The sequence below is a fragment of the Budorcas taxicolor genome, chromosome X (genome assembly GCF_023091745.1).
Source record: "Budorcas taxicolor isolate Tak-1 chromosome X, Takin1.1, whole genome shotgun sequence".
Taxonomy (NCBI): Eukaryota; Metazoa; Chordata; class Mammalia; order Artiodactyla; family Bovidae; genus Budorcas; species Budorcas taxicolor.
In genome coordinates, this window is record NC_068935.1 from 123,623,759 (window position 1) to 123,641,796 (window position 18,038).

The 18,038-nt window shown below is 40.7% G+C and overlaps 1 protein-coding gene across 1 annotated transcript; it reads right to left on the bottom strand.

The window, feature by feature from the left end:
* Positions 1–14,629: 14,629 nt before the first annotated feature.
* On the bottom strand, positions 14,630–15,127 carry LOC128069658 (40S ribosomal protein S15-like). The gene has a single exon (XM_052662776.1). It carries the CDS (start codon positions 15,125–15,127, stop codon positions 14,630–14,632), a length of 498 nt encoding a protein of 165 aa, XP_052518736.1.
* Between the last annotated feature and the right edge of the window lie 2,911 nt (positions 15,128–18,038).

The window sequence follows — 18,038 nt, forward strand, 5'->3', positions numbered from 1 at the left end:
CATTTTTCTCAACTGTGAAGTTCAGTTCAGTCACTCAGTCGTATTTGACTCTTTGCGACCTCATGGTCGCACGCCAGGCTTCCCTGTCCATCACAAACTCCCTGAGCTTGCTCAAACTCATGTTCATTGAGTTGGTGATGCCATCCAACCACCTCATCCTCTGTAGTTCCCTTCTCCTCCTGCCTTCAATCTTTCCCAGCATCAGGGTCTTTTCTAAGAAGTCAGTTCTTCGCATCAGGTGGCCAAATTATTGGAGCTTCAGCTTTAGCATCAGTCCTGCCAATGAATATTCAAGACTGATTTCTTTTAAGATGGCCTGGTTGCATCTCCTTGCAGTCCAAGGGACTCTCAAGAGTCTTCTCCAGCACCGCAGTTCAAAAGCATCAATTGTTTGGTGCTCAACTTTCTTTATAGTCCAACTCTCACGCCCATGGGCTTCCCTGGTGGCTCAGCTGGTAAATAATCCACCTGCAATCCAGGAGACCCCAGTTTGATTCCTAGGTTGGGAAGATCCCCTGGAGAAGGGATAGGCCACCCACTCCAGTATTCTTGGGCTTCCCTGGCCGCTCAGCTGGTAAAGAATCCGCCTGCAATGTGGGAGACCTGGGTTCAATCTCTGGGTTGGGAAGATCCCCTGGAGAAGGGAACCACTACCCACTTCAGTATTCTAGCCTGGAGAAGTCCATGGACTGTATAGTCCATGCGGTCACAAAGAGTTGGACATGACTGAGTGACTTTCATTTTCACTTTCACTTTCTCACATCTATACATGACTACTGGAAAAACCATAGCTTTGACTAGACGGACCTTTGTTGGCAAAATAATGTCTCTTCTTCCTTTTTTTAAAATTTAAACTTATTTATTTTAATTGGAGGCTAATTACTTTACAATATTGTATTGGTTTTGCCATACATCAACATGAATCTGCCACGGGTATACACGTGTTCCCTATCCTGAACCCCCTCCCACCTCCCTCCCCAAATATGCTGTCTAGGTTGGTCATAGCTCTTCTTCCAAGGAGCAAGTGTCTTTTAATTTCATGGCTGCAGTCACCATCTGCAGTGATTTTGGAGCCCAAGGAAATAAAGTGTGTCACTGTTTCCATTGTTTCTCCATCTCTTTGCCATGAAGTGATGGGACTGGATGTCATGATCTTCGTTTTTAAATGTTGAGTTTTAAGCCAGCTTTTTCATGCTTCTCTTTCATTTTCATCAAAAGGCTCTTTAGTTCCTCTTTGGTTTCTGCCATAGGGTGGTGTCATCTGCATATCTGAGGTTATTGATATTTCTCCCAGCAATCTTGATTCCAGCTTATGCTTCATCCAGCCCAGCGTTTCTCATGATGTACTCTGTATATGAGTTAAATAAGCAGGGTGACAATATACAGCCTTGACGTACTCCTTTCCCAATTGTTCCATGTGTGGTTCTAACTGTTGCTTCTTGACCTGCACACAGATTTCTCAGGAGGCAGGTTAAGTGGTCTGGTATTCCCATCTCTTGAAGAATTATCCATTTTGTTGTGATCCACACAGTCAAAGGCTTTGGTGTAGTCAATAAAGCAGAAATAGATGTTTTTCTGGAACTCTTGCTTTTTCTATGATCCAATGGATGTTGGCAATTTGATCTCTGGTTCCTCTGCTTTTTCTAAATCCAGCTTGAACATCTGGAAGTTCATGGTTCATGTACTTTTGAAGCCCTGCTTGGAGAATTTTGAGCATTACTTTTCTAGTGTGTGAGATGAGTGCACTTGTGCAGTAGTTTGAAGATTCTTTGGCATTGCCAAAGAATGAAACTGACATTTTCCTGTCCTGTGGCCACTGCTGAGTTTTCCAAATTTGCTGACATATTGAGTGCAGCACATTCACAGCATTGTCTTTTAGGATTTAAAATCGCTGTGCTGGAATTCCATCACCTCCACTAGCTTTGTTTGTATTGATGCTTCTTAAGGCCTACTTGACTTCTCATTCTAAGATGTGTGGTTCTAGGTGAGTGATCACACCATTGTGGTTATCTGGGTCATTAAGATCTTTTTTGTATAGTTCTTTTCTATATTTTTGCCACCTCTTCTTAATATCTTCTGCTTCTCTTAGGCCCATACCATTTCTGTCCTTTATTGTGCTCATCTTTGCATGAAATGTTCCCTTGGTATCTCTGATTTTCTTGAAGAGATCTCTAGTCTTTCCCATTCTATTGTTTTCCTCTGTTTCTTTGCACTGATCACTTAAGAAGGCTTTCTTATCTCTCCCTGCTATTCTTTGGAACTCTGAATTCAGATGGGCTTATCTTTCCTTTTCTCCTTTGCCTATCACTTCTCTTCTTTTCTCAGCTGTTTCTAAGGCCTCCTCAGACAACCAGTTTTCCTTTTTGCATTTTTTTCTTCTTGAGTATGGTTTTGATCGCTACCTCCTGTACAATGTCACAAACCTCCATCCATAGTTCTTCAGGCAATCTGTCTATCAAATCGAATCCCTTGAATCTATTTGTCACTTCCACCGTATAATTGTAAGGGATTTGATTTAGGTCATACCTGAATGGTCTAGTGGTTTTCCCTACTTTCTTCAATTTAAGTCCAAATTCGGCAATAACGATTTCATGATCTGAGCCACGGTCAGCTCCCGGTCTTGTTTTTGCTCACTATACAGATAGCAATGCTTAATATTTGTAGAAATTAAATGAGTTAGCCTGTGCAAGATATTGAGCACATGATAGGCCCGCAGGACGTGTGCTCTCCACGGTTCTCTGCTTCCTCCTTCCCTTCTCTACATGTGCTCTGTGTTCTTGTTCTGTCCTCCTTCCATAACAACGCCATTTCCTTCCTCCCTCTTTTCTCTATCTGTATCTGTATTTTTTTTCTTAGTTTTACTTTTCAGTCCTATTCAAATAATTCCCCTGTTTTGTTCTCTACGCCAACTGTCCTCCTATGCTTTGCGCTCCTTTTCCAAGTCTTTGTCAGGCATCTCCTGATGTATGTCTTACCACTCTGGGTTCTTACTTTGCAAACCGCAGAAATTGACTCTTACAGATTTAAGCAGGAAAACAACCTATTGAAAGGATGTTGGCTACCTCCCAGCATCCCTGGGAAAGCTGGAAAACAAGGGTAGAAAACAGGCAAGATTGTAGAGAGGTTTCATACCTGGGACTCTGGCCAGAATCCCTCGTGGTAAAGACAGCCCTGCTGAATGCTGGAGACTGCAGCTTCTAATGGACACTGGAGCTTTACATTTTTGCCTCACTAACTCCAGATTCAACCCACAAGACAGGCATGTCTGTTTAGCTAAATCTAGTCTCAGCTGTACCCTAGCAGCAAGAGGAGCGAGAAAGCAAATATTTGGCTTATTAAACTGCTGTAGTAGGAAGTGAGTTTCTACCTTCCAACCAGACTTAGACAGTGGGGATATTCTCTGGTGGGGGATGAACACTGACAAATGGCAAATACCTACTACACTGTCCTATGAATGCCTCAAGCTTCACATACCCCACCCGGTCTGTATTTTACTCCACCCTCACTCTTCCCACCCTCTGCCCAAACTGGGCTTGCCAGTTGGTTTTCTTATTCAGTCAGTGATATCACAACTCTGATATTTCTTGAGCAATTTTCAGACTCCTTTTCTTCAGGTTAGATCCTACTCCTTCAACCTTCTACATTTATATCTACTTACACCAAATGTGCCAGAGAAGGCGATGGCACCCCACTCCAGTTCGCTTGCCTGGAAAATCCCATGGGTGGAGGAGCCTGGTGGGCTGCAGTCCATGGGGTCGCTAAGAGTCAGACACGACTGAGCGACTTCACTTTCACTTTTCACTTTCATGCATTGGAGAAGGAAATGGCAACCCACTCCAGTGTTCTTGCCTGGAGAATCCCAGGGGCGGGTCTATGGGGTCCTACAGAGTTGAACACGACTGAAGCGCCTTAGCAGCAGCAGCAGCAACACCAAATGTGCATAATGAGACTCTCATTTTTCAAGACTCATCTCAAAAATCACCTCCTCCATGGGCCTTCTCTGATCTTTTAATCAAGATGACTTTCTCCTTCCTTTGTGTTCCCATAGCACTAAAATTTGCACTTCTTTAGTTGCTTTTCTGTGATTCCACCTTAATGTGCTGTTAACTCTGAGATCAGGGATACATTCTATTTATTTTTGCCTCCCCATTGCCTAAACCTAAGGCCTTATACTTAGTAAGTCACTCAAATTATGATTTGTTAGTTGAAATGTTTCATGCTAAAGCTCTTTCTTGTTGTAGATAATTATGCATATGACCAAATCAAAGACAGCGTTGAGTATAAACTATATTGTTATATGTGCTGAATAAAATAACTAAATTTTAAAAATTGTCAACAAATTCACAGTATGATACATCATTGACTGTAAGATGCATCCTGATTTTTCAGATGTAAAATTGTATAAAAAATTTGCACCTTAGAATTTATGAAGGAAGTAGTTATCATTGTTGTTTAATGGTTTAATAGCAATATAATTTATTCTACAAAGCCATTAGTTATGGATAATTTGCAGTGTATTAAAAAACAGAAATAACTATTTTGAGTTAGACTCTCTCAAAACCCCACAGAATGGATACTTACACTAATCCACTTATGCTTCATTTATTCTTGATGCTTATGCATTTGACAAATGTCTTCTCTGTTATCAGGAACGTTTTCTTTAAATACTATAGTATTTACCATATTACGGTATTCTTTAGGTATATGGCTTGTATCTAAAACTAATGAAGCTTCATTTAAATTACATGATTTGAACGTCAAAGTTCCTACATTTGAGAAGGTGTCTTTTCACTTGTTTTTGTTTATTCTTGCTCTCTCTAATCTGAGATTCTGGGAGAGGCTTGGGAAAGAAGAACAGGGCTCTGGACTCATGACCTGGGATAGGGAGGTGGGAAGCCACAAAGAGGAGACTCTGTGCAAGCGGCTAGACACACAGAAGTTCTGGCTTGGGCAAATTTCCTAGGAGAAATCACCTCACCAAGAGATCCACAAATAGTATATAGTTTTCTATGTAAAAAGAAAACGTTGCCCAGAGTGAAATCTGTTGCTTCTAACTCAGATTGACTTAGGTTGCTCTCGATCATACCTCTGACAGCCTCAATTGCACAGATGATAAGAGCTGCAGAGACATTTCAGCTCAATTTATCAAGAGCACAGAAACAGGACAGAGATGAATGATCGGCGATATATTCATTAAAATGAAAAAAAATTTTAAATGTCCTACTGCTTGCTGTGTGGTTTTTGCATCAAAAATTATGGACAAATGGAAATATTTTAAATTTAATGTTCTCCTTTTCTTCTTCCTCCTTCCCTCCCCACCCCAAGGCCAAATCTAATGGATTCCACTTTTTGCTGTATAAATAAGACACCGTTGTGCCCAGAGTTCCTCTCCTCCAGAGGTAGGTAAGGGAATTTATCAACCTTGTGTCCATCCCATCCCCCATCCCTCCCACGCGGATACTTAAAATAACTGCGGAGTCATTGTACCAGAGGCTTCCTCAGCCGGCAGAGTTTCGTAACAAGGCAAGTGGGGAATAGGCTCTTCTGGGTGAAAATGAAGCTTCATTGCTTATGTTTTGTTTAACCACAGCCATTTTGTCATTTTGAAAAACCCTAGGCTACTTTGAGGCTTGGTTCTCTTGAAGGTTTCTGTGAATGTTCTCAGTTGACGTATTAGCAAAAGTTCTTTTAGTCAAAATGCCATATACGTTTTGGGAAGCAAAGAAAGCTGTGTTTGTTTGTTTTTTTTTTTAAGACAAACGTGTCCTTAAAATATTTCATTATTTTAATTCACTTACAGGTATCTGGACTTTCAGACTGGTATTTAGTTTGCTTGATTTCCCATTCACCAGAAACAGAAAACATTAAAGATTGCTCTGCACACTTTCAGGAGCAGCTTTCACAAGGATAATAGCTGTTGACATCGTTTAAATTTGGGAGTAATTTGTTCTTTACATAACAAAATATTCCAAAAAGCATCAAAGTACAGGAGAGAGTGCACTTGTCAAAAAAACAAGGCTTTTAGTATGGGAATAAATTATTTAAATCATGTTGCTTCTCAAAGCCCAGAGGACAAAACTAGGGAAGTGGGGGCCTGGGGATTGAATGAGATTTAAGGTCTCTAGGCTTCAGTTAGAAAACATCTTGGGTGCAATCTTTTATTTTGAGAACATTTAATTGATTTATGGTGAACATATAAGAGTCCACGTGACTTGCTATTTTCAGTTCTACTGATTGCAATGACTTCAAAGAAGTCTGTAGACCAGTTTCTCCAAGTATGATCTCAGATCAGCAGCATAAGTATCTTGTTAGAAATGCAAATTCTCACCCCTACCCAGAACTGATGAGTCAAAACTCTGGAGATGGGGCTTGGCAGTCTGTGTTTTAACAAGGCTTCCAGGGGAGTCTCATGAATGCTAAGCTTTGAGAACTACTGGTCTAAGAATGGTCTTAGCTAAATAATTTTCCTAAAGAATATATCTTTTTCCACCCATACTGATAATTTGAAATTGGCTTACCAGATAAATAACCCTCTTGTCTATTCCTATCAAATGCATCTACAAACAAGTACCACTTGAGAGTATTCAAGTGCATGGAGTTTTAAGTGATCCTTATATGTAGGCATATACTGTTCTGCTATATGTTATTCTAACACTGGTCCATATCGCAAATAAACTATTTGGGAAACTCAAGGCAAGCACACCCATTGCAATCTTGAGCATCCAGGTGGATGGAGGCCTTCCTAAAATGTAGCCAGTCCCACATATACAGTTTATCCTCTGGTGTTTATGCCTTTGCATATGCTGTTCCCCTTGCCTGGAATACCATTCTTGATTTTTAACCTGTCCTGTTCCTCCTCCTTCAGTCCTGAAGAGGCCTTTCCTCAGCTCCTAAACTGGTATGTTCCTTAGCTTGTCCATAACTTGTAACAACATGCAGTTTTATATATATATATCTTTGTCTCTCTGTGCACCAGCTTAGATACTACTTGAGTGAAGGGTTGTCTTTAATAACTGTATACCTCAGTACCTAACACAGTACCTGGATCAGATTGGGGCATAGTAACATTCTGAATAAATGTATGACTTAAAAACCACATGCCGCATATACAAATTGTCAGTGCTCAGAAATAAATTAAAGAAATAACTATGCTCTCAAATATCACCCTTGTGGTATATTTCTCTTCTCCTTTAGATTTTGTTCATTAAAGATTAAAACAGTCCAAAGATTATATTAGCAGTGTATTATGTTTTATATAGAACATTCAGAAGATATGAATGAGGGGTTAATAAACTCCCAGGAGAGCTAATTTCAAAAGACTTTATTTTTTGAAGAACTGTCACACCCCATTGTTTCATTTTATGGAACTGTATTCATCTACCTCAGGCTAAGCATGCATATCAGGAATATTTCACAGTTTTAAACAGTGAGAATGGTAATGAATGTTTCAAAAGCAAGTTGAAGGCAGAGGTATTGTGTCAGTTCCTAGTAAGGTGATTGAACGAATAAGGATTAATGCTAATTGTTTGGAAGCTAGATAAAATGCAGGGAAAAACTCAGTAGTCTAATAGGAGCAAAATGAATGGAATAAGCACAATTAGATTAAACAAATTAATGAAATGATATGAATGACTAAAGAGGGCCAGGTGTTACTGAGAGTCTATTTGTCCACTAAATATGTTGGGGAAGCTGCTATGGTGAATATTTAGAAGAAATTTGCACCACGAGTTGCAAAATACTCACAACTTGGTACTGCATTTCCATTTTTTTTCTTTTGATCCTTCAGTTCTGGTGGATTAGAAGACATCTTTCTCCCCAAATGTGTGTGAACTAACTGGTAAAATGGACTTTTTTTTTCATGATGTTGATAATAAATAGTAATGGGTAGGAAGGATTGGCATCCCCATCTCTGAGGTCATTCTGGAAAATCTACTCTTAAACCCAAGACCAGATGTAGGATATCCATTGTCCTTCCTTGAAAGAATAGTGTTGGTTTAAAAAGATGGCATGCAAATAGAAGCATGGTGCTAACACATGTAGGGAAGAAAACAATTTAATTTTACTATTTCCAGCTCTTCATTGTCAATATTCTTAGGTGACAAACCTGGGGAAGCAAATGGAGGAAGAAGTGATTGTATTAGAAGGGAAGAAGAACATTCTTGTTGAATGCTTAATAGTAAAGTCTAAGAGTGATTCAATACTCTCGTATAGGGCATCACTCAGGGAACTTGTGATGTTTATTAAAATGCAGAATTTTCTTATCCAATACCTGCTGAAAGGCAAAATAATTTCTTAACTCCTTATATCAGAACTAGAGATAGGGACAATTTTATCAAAGATTGGTTTCTAATCTGGAAATCAGCATGTCAGATCAAGACATTTCATCAGCTAGAAATACCTCAGCCTGCTAAGGCAAATGCTGGCTTTAGCTGGATTTCATTGACAGATGAATCTCTCACTGCCACCATGTTTCTTCTCCATTATTTGTGCCCACCTACTCTTAGTAAATCAGGATACAAACCTGCTCATGGAAGTCAAATGTCACTGTGTGCTCATCAGTATCATCTCCCACACTCTTTTTCACACCCTAACCTAGACATACCAGGGGATCTGGGGTTGAATTTTAGCACACAGTGTTTGACCTGGGTCCTAACATAATGTTTTGAAACATAGAACCAAAGGTTTACATATGGAGTTGAGGTCCATGTATTAGTTATCAAAGAAGAAGTTGTAGAAAGGGTGGATTCATACTTCCAGGGTTAGAGAGAAGAGATTTTATTTTCATTTGATTGCCCTAAATGTGGTCTCATCCAAAAAAAAAAAAAATTGCTACCAAGAACCTGTAAAATAAAAAGCCTGTTTGTAGGAGTGTGTAAAATCAGACGGGTTTACTATTTAGGATTTGATCTCACCAAAACATGGAAGCTCAATGACTTTAAGGAATTTAGAATTTGACTTATTCTGTAGTCTAACCTTCCTGATACACTATAAATGCATTTTCTTTGATGGGTTTATTCCTTCAGCTGTTTTGAGTTTAATTGGGGTCCTCTGTATAAACCATGGACAGCTTTGGGAAATGTGGTTGTTATTTATAGAACACCACAAGCCTACACTGTACTTTCAATAGAGCTTAAATTGGACTGAATCTCTCATGCTATCAGCTCTGGGTTCTTTTTGGAGTGAGGGAAAAAACTCATTGCATTTTTTTTCTCTGTGTTTGTAACATTAGACAGTGGAAAGAAGCTCTAAAACGCATTATGATTTAATGAAAGAAGTGGGAGAAAAAGAAAGGAAATAAGACAGAATAATGGAGTTTTGAGCTTTTTTTCCCTAAGAAAATGCAATACTACTAAATTACACAGATCAAAATTGTTACAACAGACTCCTGTGTGAGAAAACTGGAGACTAGGGAACAGCCAGACGGCCAGCTGCGAGAGTGCTTCCTTTTGGAGAATTTGGAAGGCCAAGAGGAAAAAATGAGTTATATGGAGCTGTGAGATATGTTTGTGGATGTGGGGGATGAAAGATCTAGGAAGGACAAGGATACAGCATTAGGCTGTGGGAACATCAGGGAAATAAGGCACAGTGGAGTCACAAGTGGGCAAAGAGAAAAAGGGAAGCATGAAGAGGAAAGCACCAAGGGAAGAGGTGGGCGAGGAGGAGGAGGTAATGATGGAACTTATCCACAGACCGCAGTTGTGACTATGAAGGCATTTGAATCATCAGTACAAGGGCACGTTCTCTGCAGTCAGAGACAAGGGAGCATGTGCTTCAAATATACAAATAAGCCTTGAATCATGGCAGGTTTCTACTTGGCAAGTCCTAGTTGGATATTTCCATGTATACCTGGATGGGACTGTCAGGCAGGGCTGGAATGAGCTAAGGATCAGAAAGAAATGAAGACCACCAGGCCTGAAGCCTCAGCTCTGTTATGGCAGAATTTTCTTGCTCCCCATTGAAAATTTTTGACAAGCCTCTAAAATATTGCTCCATTTTCCAAGAGTGTCTGGGAAATACTATAACAAAAGCACTGTAATCCATCTGATATGAGGCTCCAGAGAAACCTTAACAAATGTCTGTTTGGGAGAGAATGAAGATTAAAAACTATGTTCAAGGCCTTAATTAAACATCATGTTAATTTTATGAATTCTAGGTTTTAAATATGAAACCACTGGACCTGTAATGATAACTGACTTGAGGAAACACTGTACTTTACTTTCTATGAAGCAGGATGATTATCATAACCCTCTTTGCTTTATCTCCCCTGCCCCCCAAATAGGCATGCTTGTTAACATTGAGGAGACTTCTGGCATTCTGCACAGCCATATGTAGGCAGATTAATTTTCAGAGCAGTCTTCAGAAGAGGAAATCTGATGAGCTTGGGACATACATCATTACAAAAACTTGGACCTGGTGTTTATCACAATTATTTGTTAACTTTCTTCTTCTCTCCCTCCCTTGATTCCTTCCCCATACCTAGAGATTCAGAATCTCCAGTGATGCATCTCAGGCATTTGGATTTTGTAAACACTCCTGTCATCCTAATGCAGTCAACCCAGTACTGGTTTTGTGAATACCTTAGAGATTTCCAGTGTTCCTAGAGGTTTCAAAACAGGACCTGCCTTCTGTGTAGGTAGCTAATCATAGGTGATGTTAAAGGCAAAGAAAGCACACTCCTGCCTCCAGATATCTCACATATCCTTGAGTTGATTTTTAAAATGCTTTTGACAGTGGAGAAGGCCTTTCAATTCACATCATGATAAAGAGATTTCTTTTTTTCTCTTAACATGTCTAAGGTGTAAATGATTCATAAAAGATCAACTAGGAAGAACAAGGTGAATAGGGAAGAGTAAGAAGTCACCTAATGTACAATGATGGGCAAAGGAGGCATCATCTTCCAGAGAGAATGGGCAGATTTGGTACAGTCTTCCCAAGGGTTGCTAAGGGTTGCTAAGGGTTGAGCTTACTCAAAACCCAAAGGTTTATTTTTAAATAGATGAGAGATGTTATAATAAGTCCAAGGGACACATACTTGGAAAAGTTAACAGTAAGGACACTTTGCTGTTAGTTGTGTTAGTCCAACACTTTTCTAAGACCTTAACGGAAAGCCAGGAAAACAAAATTCTTAAGATTACTCTCTCCAAAATGACTATCTTGGACATGGCACAAATGCCCAGTGCATACCCACAAGATGAATAAAAGATGAATTCATTGGAGAAGGCTTAGAGATGGATAGATGACATTTACATAATGATGTAAATTTGTACATAATGATGGAGAGTAGTTCATTTCTTTGAAAGCTGATAATGCCAGCACTTATGAAAGAAGTAGTTTCATGTTAATTTTGAGTTCTTCAAATTTGGACAGTTTTTTCAAAGGAAAAAGACATACTTTCTACTCTTAGAAAGATCACAGAATTAGACAGCAATCATGTTCCTTTTTTCCTAGGATCTGGGTGCTTTTCATCATTGCCAAACCCTAAAATTGAAAATCCTATAAAAATGAATTTTAATATTTTACTGCAAATTGCCATGCCATAGATGAATTCCAATTAGCCTTCTTTTTCTACTTTATAATTAGGAAATAGAACTGTGGGTGGGGGGAAGGGGGGCATAATTCTGGGTGGTTGCCAGGAAAAAAAAAAGTGTTCAAATTTATATTGAGCACAGATTTACATAGTTTTACCATCTGTCTTCAATGACTTAGATCTAGCCTTGCTTCAGGAAGGGGGGCTATGTCAGGTAACTCTTAAAAGGTGTTTCCAGAGTTTTGATTATCTCTTAATCAGGTCCTTTACATAAGTAAACGTTAGAAAAAACGGAGTGAGGAAGACTTGGGGAGGACTGGAAAACTGTCTTCAGATATGCAAAAGGCTGGCAAGTAGAAGAGGAAATACTCTGCCTTAGCTCTAGAGGACTGAGCGACAATGCAAAGGTTTCAGTTATACAAAAGAGTGGCTTTTCTCAATTCAAGTAGGAAATAAGTAAAAGAGACTGTTGTGCTGATATTCAGCTCTTTTTTTCTGGAATTCTATAAGCAAGATCTGATGGTTATCTGTCAGTGATGTTGTAGAAAAGTGCAATGTTTGGGAGATGCAGCTGGGTGACCTTTCAGGTTACTTGTGAACTAATGCTGGGAGGAGATCAACCGTGGGATTTCTTTGGAAGGAATGATGCTAAAGCTGAAACTCCAGTACTTTGGCCACCTCATGCGAAGAGTTGACTCATTGGAAAAGACTCTGATTCTGGGAGGGATTGGGGGCAGGAGGAGAAGGGGATGACAGAGGATGAGATGGCTGGATGGCATCACCAACTCGATGGACGTGAGTCTGAGTGAACTCCGGGAATTGGTGATGGACCGGGAGGCCTGGCATGCTGTGGTTCATGGGGTCACAGAGAGTCGGACACGACTGAGCGACTGAACTGAACTGAACTGACTGAATGCTGGGAGGGAAGGCAAGGGCATGTGGTATTAGGCTGGGTTGCACCATAAGTAGACTCTCAGGGAAGGATTTAAATCCAAGTGATTTATTGTGGAGGTGATCCCAGGAAGTATCAGTAGGATGGTAGGGAGGCAAGTCTTGCTAGGAAATCTGGAACAGATTTCAGAATTGTCCTGCTCAAGGGGTAAGTGAGCAGGGGCATCTATCTTTCATTCTCATCCCTGGCTGCACACTGTTCTGGGGGACATTAAATCCCCAGTACCCGTGGTCTGCCCTGTTCAGGTGGAAAATCATGGGTCCTTGCAGTGGCATGCTGTGGGCAAGCATGGATATGACTGGAGCATGATGGAATCTGCTATAGTTGTTGAGCCCTGGCTCTGGAGTTAGGCTGATCTTGCTTTGATGCTTACTTCTCCTTTTCAGTAGCTCTTTGACTTTAGACGATTTATGCAGCCTCTTTGCATCTATTCCTCATCAACAAGTCAGTGACATAGATACCATATAGAGTGATTGTTGAAATTCAGTAAAAGAACAGATTTAAAGCACTTAATGTTTGTGTGTGCTCAGCTGCTTCAGTCATGTCCAACTCTTTGGAACCCCATGAAATGTAGCCTGCCAAGCTCCTCTGTCCATGGGATTTTCCAGGCAAGAATATTGGAGTGGGTTGCCATTTCCTCCTCCGGGGGATCTTCCTGACCCAAGAATCAAACCCATGTCTCCTGTGGCTCCTGCATTGCAGGCGGATTCCTTACCACTGAGCCATCGAAGGACCTAAAAAAAGGTAGCTTTGGTTATTATAAGAATAAATCTTGCTTCTCAGATCTAAATTGAGCTCATTCCCCAAATAGTAAGACATTATAATCTTACATGCTGGCAAAAGATTTTACAGGTAATACAAATGCTAAAGAAAGAAAATTTAAACTACTATAGAATTTAGTCAGAAATTATTTTTCTTTCTTCATATAGCAACTAATAAGTCATATTTATTGACTATCAAGTAAATGTCATGCACTGCTAAATTCACAAAGAACGTAGATGCCTATTTATTCCTCAAAACTTGGCTTAAGCAGCATTTTCTCTAGGCTACCACCTTTGTAGCTGCAAAGGATAGAATTATTTACAGCTAGACTGGAATACTGACTGACACTGACTCTTGCCCAAGATAAGGGCAGTGGGCTAACTAATGATGTGTAACATGCTGTTTGAAGTTGGAACCTCCCCTAGCAGCACCTAAGACTGGTTTAATTTTTTTCTTCTAGCTTTATTGAGATAAAATTGACATATAGTGTTGTATAAGTTTAAGGTCTAAAACATAAGATTTAATATGTGTCTATATCGTGAAATGATTACAATAAGTTTAATTGTATCCACCACCTCATGTAGTTTTTTTTCTTGTGATTAGAACTTTTAGGATCTATTCTCTTAGAAGTTTTCAAATATGCAATACAGTATTTTTAACTATGGTCATCATGCTTTACATTACATCCCCAGAACTTCAATTTATTTTATAACTGAAAGTATCTACTTTTGACCACCTTCACCCAGGCCCCCTTCCACCTCTACGACTCCCTGCCTCTGGCAACCACCAATCTGTTCCCTGTTTCTATGAGATCAATTTTACTAGATTATATGTATTAGTGAGGTCATATGGTATTTTTTTCTGACTTATTTCATTTAGCACAATGCCCTCATCCACATTGTTGCAAATGGCAAGATTTTATTTTTGTAATGGCTGAATAATATTCATATATATGTGTGTGTGTGTGTTCACAGTTGCCTCAGCCACGTCCGGCTCTTTGTGACCCTATGGACTGTAGCCCGCCAGGCTCCTCGCTCCATGAGATTCTCCAGACAAGAATACTGGAGTGGATTACCATGCCCTCCTCCGGGGATCTTCCTGACCCAGTGATTGAACCCCTCTTCTGCGTCTCCTGCATTGCAGGCGGATTCTTTACCACTGAGCCACCAGGGAAGCCTATATATATATAAATATCTCAAAACATCTTTATCCATTCATGTGGATGGGCACTTAGGCATTTTCTTGTCTTGGCTATTATAAATAATGCTGCAATGAACACATAGGTGCAGATACCTTTTTGAGACAGTGATTTTATTTCTTTTGGATATATACCCAGAAGTGGAATTGCTGGATCATAAAGTAGTCCTATTGTTATTTTTAACAGTTACTTAATTTTTAGAGAAGTCTGTGCCTTTATTGGCCAAGCAGGCTTCTTGAAGAGGTTGAAGCTGGAGAAGTGGGTGCCTCCGGTGCCTGAGCAGCTCATGCTTCACAGGCTGGTAGGTCATTGAGAGCCTGCCTGCACAGTGTCCAGTCATCCCAGGCTTGATTTCCACCTGGGTGAACGTCTTGCTGTTGTAGCCGCCTGCCATCTTGGACAGGATGATCATGTCCCACAGGTGTGTCATCACAACCTTAGGCTTCTCCGTGGGCGGTGCCTCATTCTGGCCTTGTGCAGGCACTTCAGCCATGGGATGCTGCTTCCTCCACAGGCCCAGTTCAGCCATGGTTGCTGCCAGGCACTTTACACTTGCATCAGCGGCTTGTAGGACTTGTGCAGCAACTGATCGAGGTCCACGCCTGAAATAGGTGGACTTGTGCAAGGTCTGCTTCTTTTGCTTCACTTCTGCCACCTTGTCAGTTATTGGAAAATGTTGGTAGTCCATTTTTAATTTTTTTAGGAACTTCCATACTGTTTTCCATAGTGCTGTATCAATTTAGATTACCACCAACAGTGTGCAAGGGTTCCCTTTTCTCTGCCTCCTTGCCAACATTTTTATTTCTTATCTTTTTGATGATAGCCAGTGTAACGGATGTGAGGTGATTTTTTTTTGTGGTTTGGAATTGCATTTTTCTGCTAATTAGTGACACTGAGAACATTTTCATGGGCCTTGGTATGTATGTCTTCTTTGGCAAAATGTATATTTGGGTCCCTCACCCCATTTTTTTTTTTGCATTTCTTATTCTTGGGGACGGTCTTGATTCCTGTCTCCTGTACAATGTCACATACCTCCATCCATAGTTCATCAGACACTCTATCAGATCTAGTCCCTTAAATCTATTTCTCACTTCCACTGTATAGTCATAAGGGATTTGGTTTAGGTCATACCTGAATGGTCTAGTGGTTTTCTCCACTTTCTTCAATTTCAGTCTAAATTTGGCAATAAGAATTTCATGATCTGAGCCACAGTCAGCTCCCTATCTTGTTTTTTGCTGACTGTGTAAAGCTTTTAAATCTTTGGCTGCAAAGAATATAATCTATCTGATTTCAGTGTCGACCATCTGGTGATGTCCATGTGTAGGGTCTTCTCTTGTGTTGTTGGAAGAGGGTGTTTGCTATGACCACTGCGTTCTCTTGACAGAACTCTATTAGCCTTTGCCCTGCTTGATTCTGTACTCCAAGGCCAAATTTGCCTGTTATTCCAGGTGTTTCTTGGCTTCCTAGTCCCCTGTAATTAAAAGGACATCTTTTTTGGGTGTTAGTTCTAGAAGGTCTTGTAGGTCTTCATTGAACTGTTCAACTTCAGCTTCTTCAGCGTTACTGGTCAGAACATAGACTTGGATTACCGTGATATTGAATGGTTTGCCTTGGAGACGAACAGAGATCATTCTGTTGTTTTTGAGATTGCATCCAAGTACTGCATTTCAGACTCTTGCTGACTATGATGGCTACTCCATTTCTTCTGAGGGATTCCTGCCCACAGTAGTAGATATAATGGTCATTTGAGTTAAATTCACCCATTCCAGTCCATCTTAGTTTACTGATTCCTAGAATGTCGATGTTCACTCTTGCCATCTCTTGTTTGACCACTTCCAATTTGCCTTGATTCATGGACCTAACATTCCAGGTTCCTATGCAATATCGCTCTTTACAGCATTGAACCCTGCTTCCATCACCAGTCTCATTCACAGCTGTGTGTTGTTTTTGCTTTGGCTCCATCCCTTCATTCTTTCTGGAATTATTTCTCCACTGATCTCTAGTAGCATATTGGGCACCTACCGACCTGGGAAGTTCATCTTTCAGTGTCCTATCTTTTTGCCTTTTCATGCTGTTCATGGGGTTCTCAAGGCAAGAGTACTGAAGTGGTTTGCCATTCGCTTCTCTAGTGGACCACATTCTGTCAGACCTCTCCACCATGACCCGGCCATCCTGGGTAGCCCCACACGGCATGGCTCAGCTTCACTGAGTTAGACAAGGCTGCGATCTGTGTGATCAGATTGGCTAGTTGTCTGTGACTGTAGTTTCAGTCTGTCAGCCCTCTGATCCCCTCTCTCAGTGCCTACCATCTTACTTGGGTTTCTCTTACCTTGGACATGGGGTCTCTCTTCACAGCTGCTGCAGCAAAGCACAGCCACTGCTCCTTACCTCTGATGTAGGTTAGCTCCTCTTGGCCACAGCCCCTGCCCTCTGGCGTGGGGTAGCTCCTCTCATACTATGCCAAAGCCTTTGACTGTGTGGATCACAATAAACTGTGGAAAATTTTTCAAGAAGTGGGAATACCAGACCACCTGACTTGCCTCTTGAGAAATCTGTATGCAGGTCAGGAAGTAACAGTTAGAACTGGACATGGAACAACAGACTGGATCCAAACAGGAAAAAGAGTACGTCAAAGCTGTATATTGTCACCCTGATTATTTAACTTATATGCAGAGTACATCATGAGAAATGCTGGGCTGGATGAAGCATAAGCTGGAATCTAGATTGCTGGGAGAAATATCAATAACCTCAGATATGCAGACGATACCACTGTTATGGCAGAAACTGAGGAAGAACTAAAGAGCCTCTTGATGAAAGTGAAAGAGGAGAGTGAAAAAGTTGGCTTAAAGCTCACCATTCAGAAAACTGAGATCATGGCATCTGGTCCCATCACTTCATGGCAAATAGATGGGGAAATGGTGGAAACAGTGGCTGACTTTATTTTTCTGGGCTCCAAGATTGCTGCAGTTGGTGATTCCAGCCATGGAATTAAAAGATGCTTACTCCTTGGAAGGAAAGTTATGACCAGCCTAGACAACATATTAAAAAGCAGTGACATTACTTTGCCAACAAAGGTCCATCTAGTCAAGGCTATGGTTTTTCCAGTGGTCATATATGGATGTGAGAGTTGGACTATAAATAAAGCTGAGCGCCGAAGAATTGATGCTTTTGAACTGTGGTGTTGAAGACTCTTGAGAGTCCCTTGGACTGCAAGGAGATCCACCCAGTCCATCCTAAAGGAGATCAGTCCTGGTTGTTCATTGGAAGAACTGATGTTGAAGCTGAAACTCCAATACTTGGCCACCTGATGCAAAGAGCTGACTCATTTGAAAAGACCGTGATGCTGGGAAAGATTGAGGGTAGGAGGAGAAGGGGACGACAGAGGATGAGATGGTTGGATGGCATCACTGACTCGATGGACGTAGGTTCGGGTCGACTCTGGGAGTTGTTGATGGACAGGGACGCCTGGCATGCGGTGGTTCATGGGATTGCAAAGAGTTGGACACGACTGAGCAACTCAACTGAACTGAACCCAATTTTTAATCGAATTGTTTTGCTTTTGCTGTTTAATTATATGAGTTCCCTATATATTTTGGATA

Coding starts and splice junctions, on each gene's coding strand:
- LOC128069658 (XM_052662776.1), bottom strand. CDS start 15,127: ATGGACTACCAACATTTTCCAATAACTGACAAGGTGGCAGAAGTGAAG.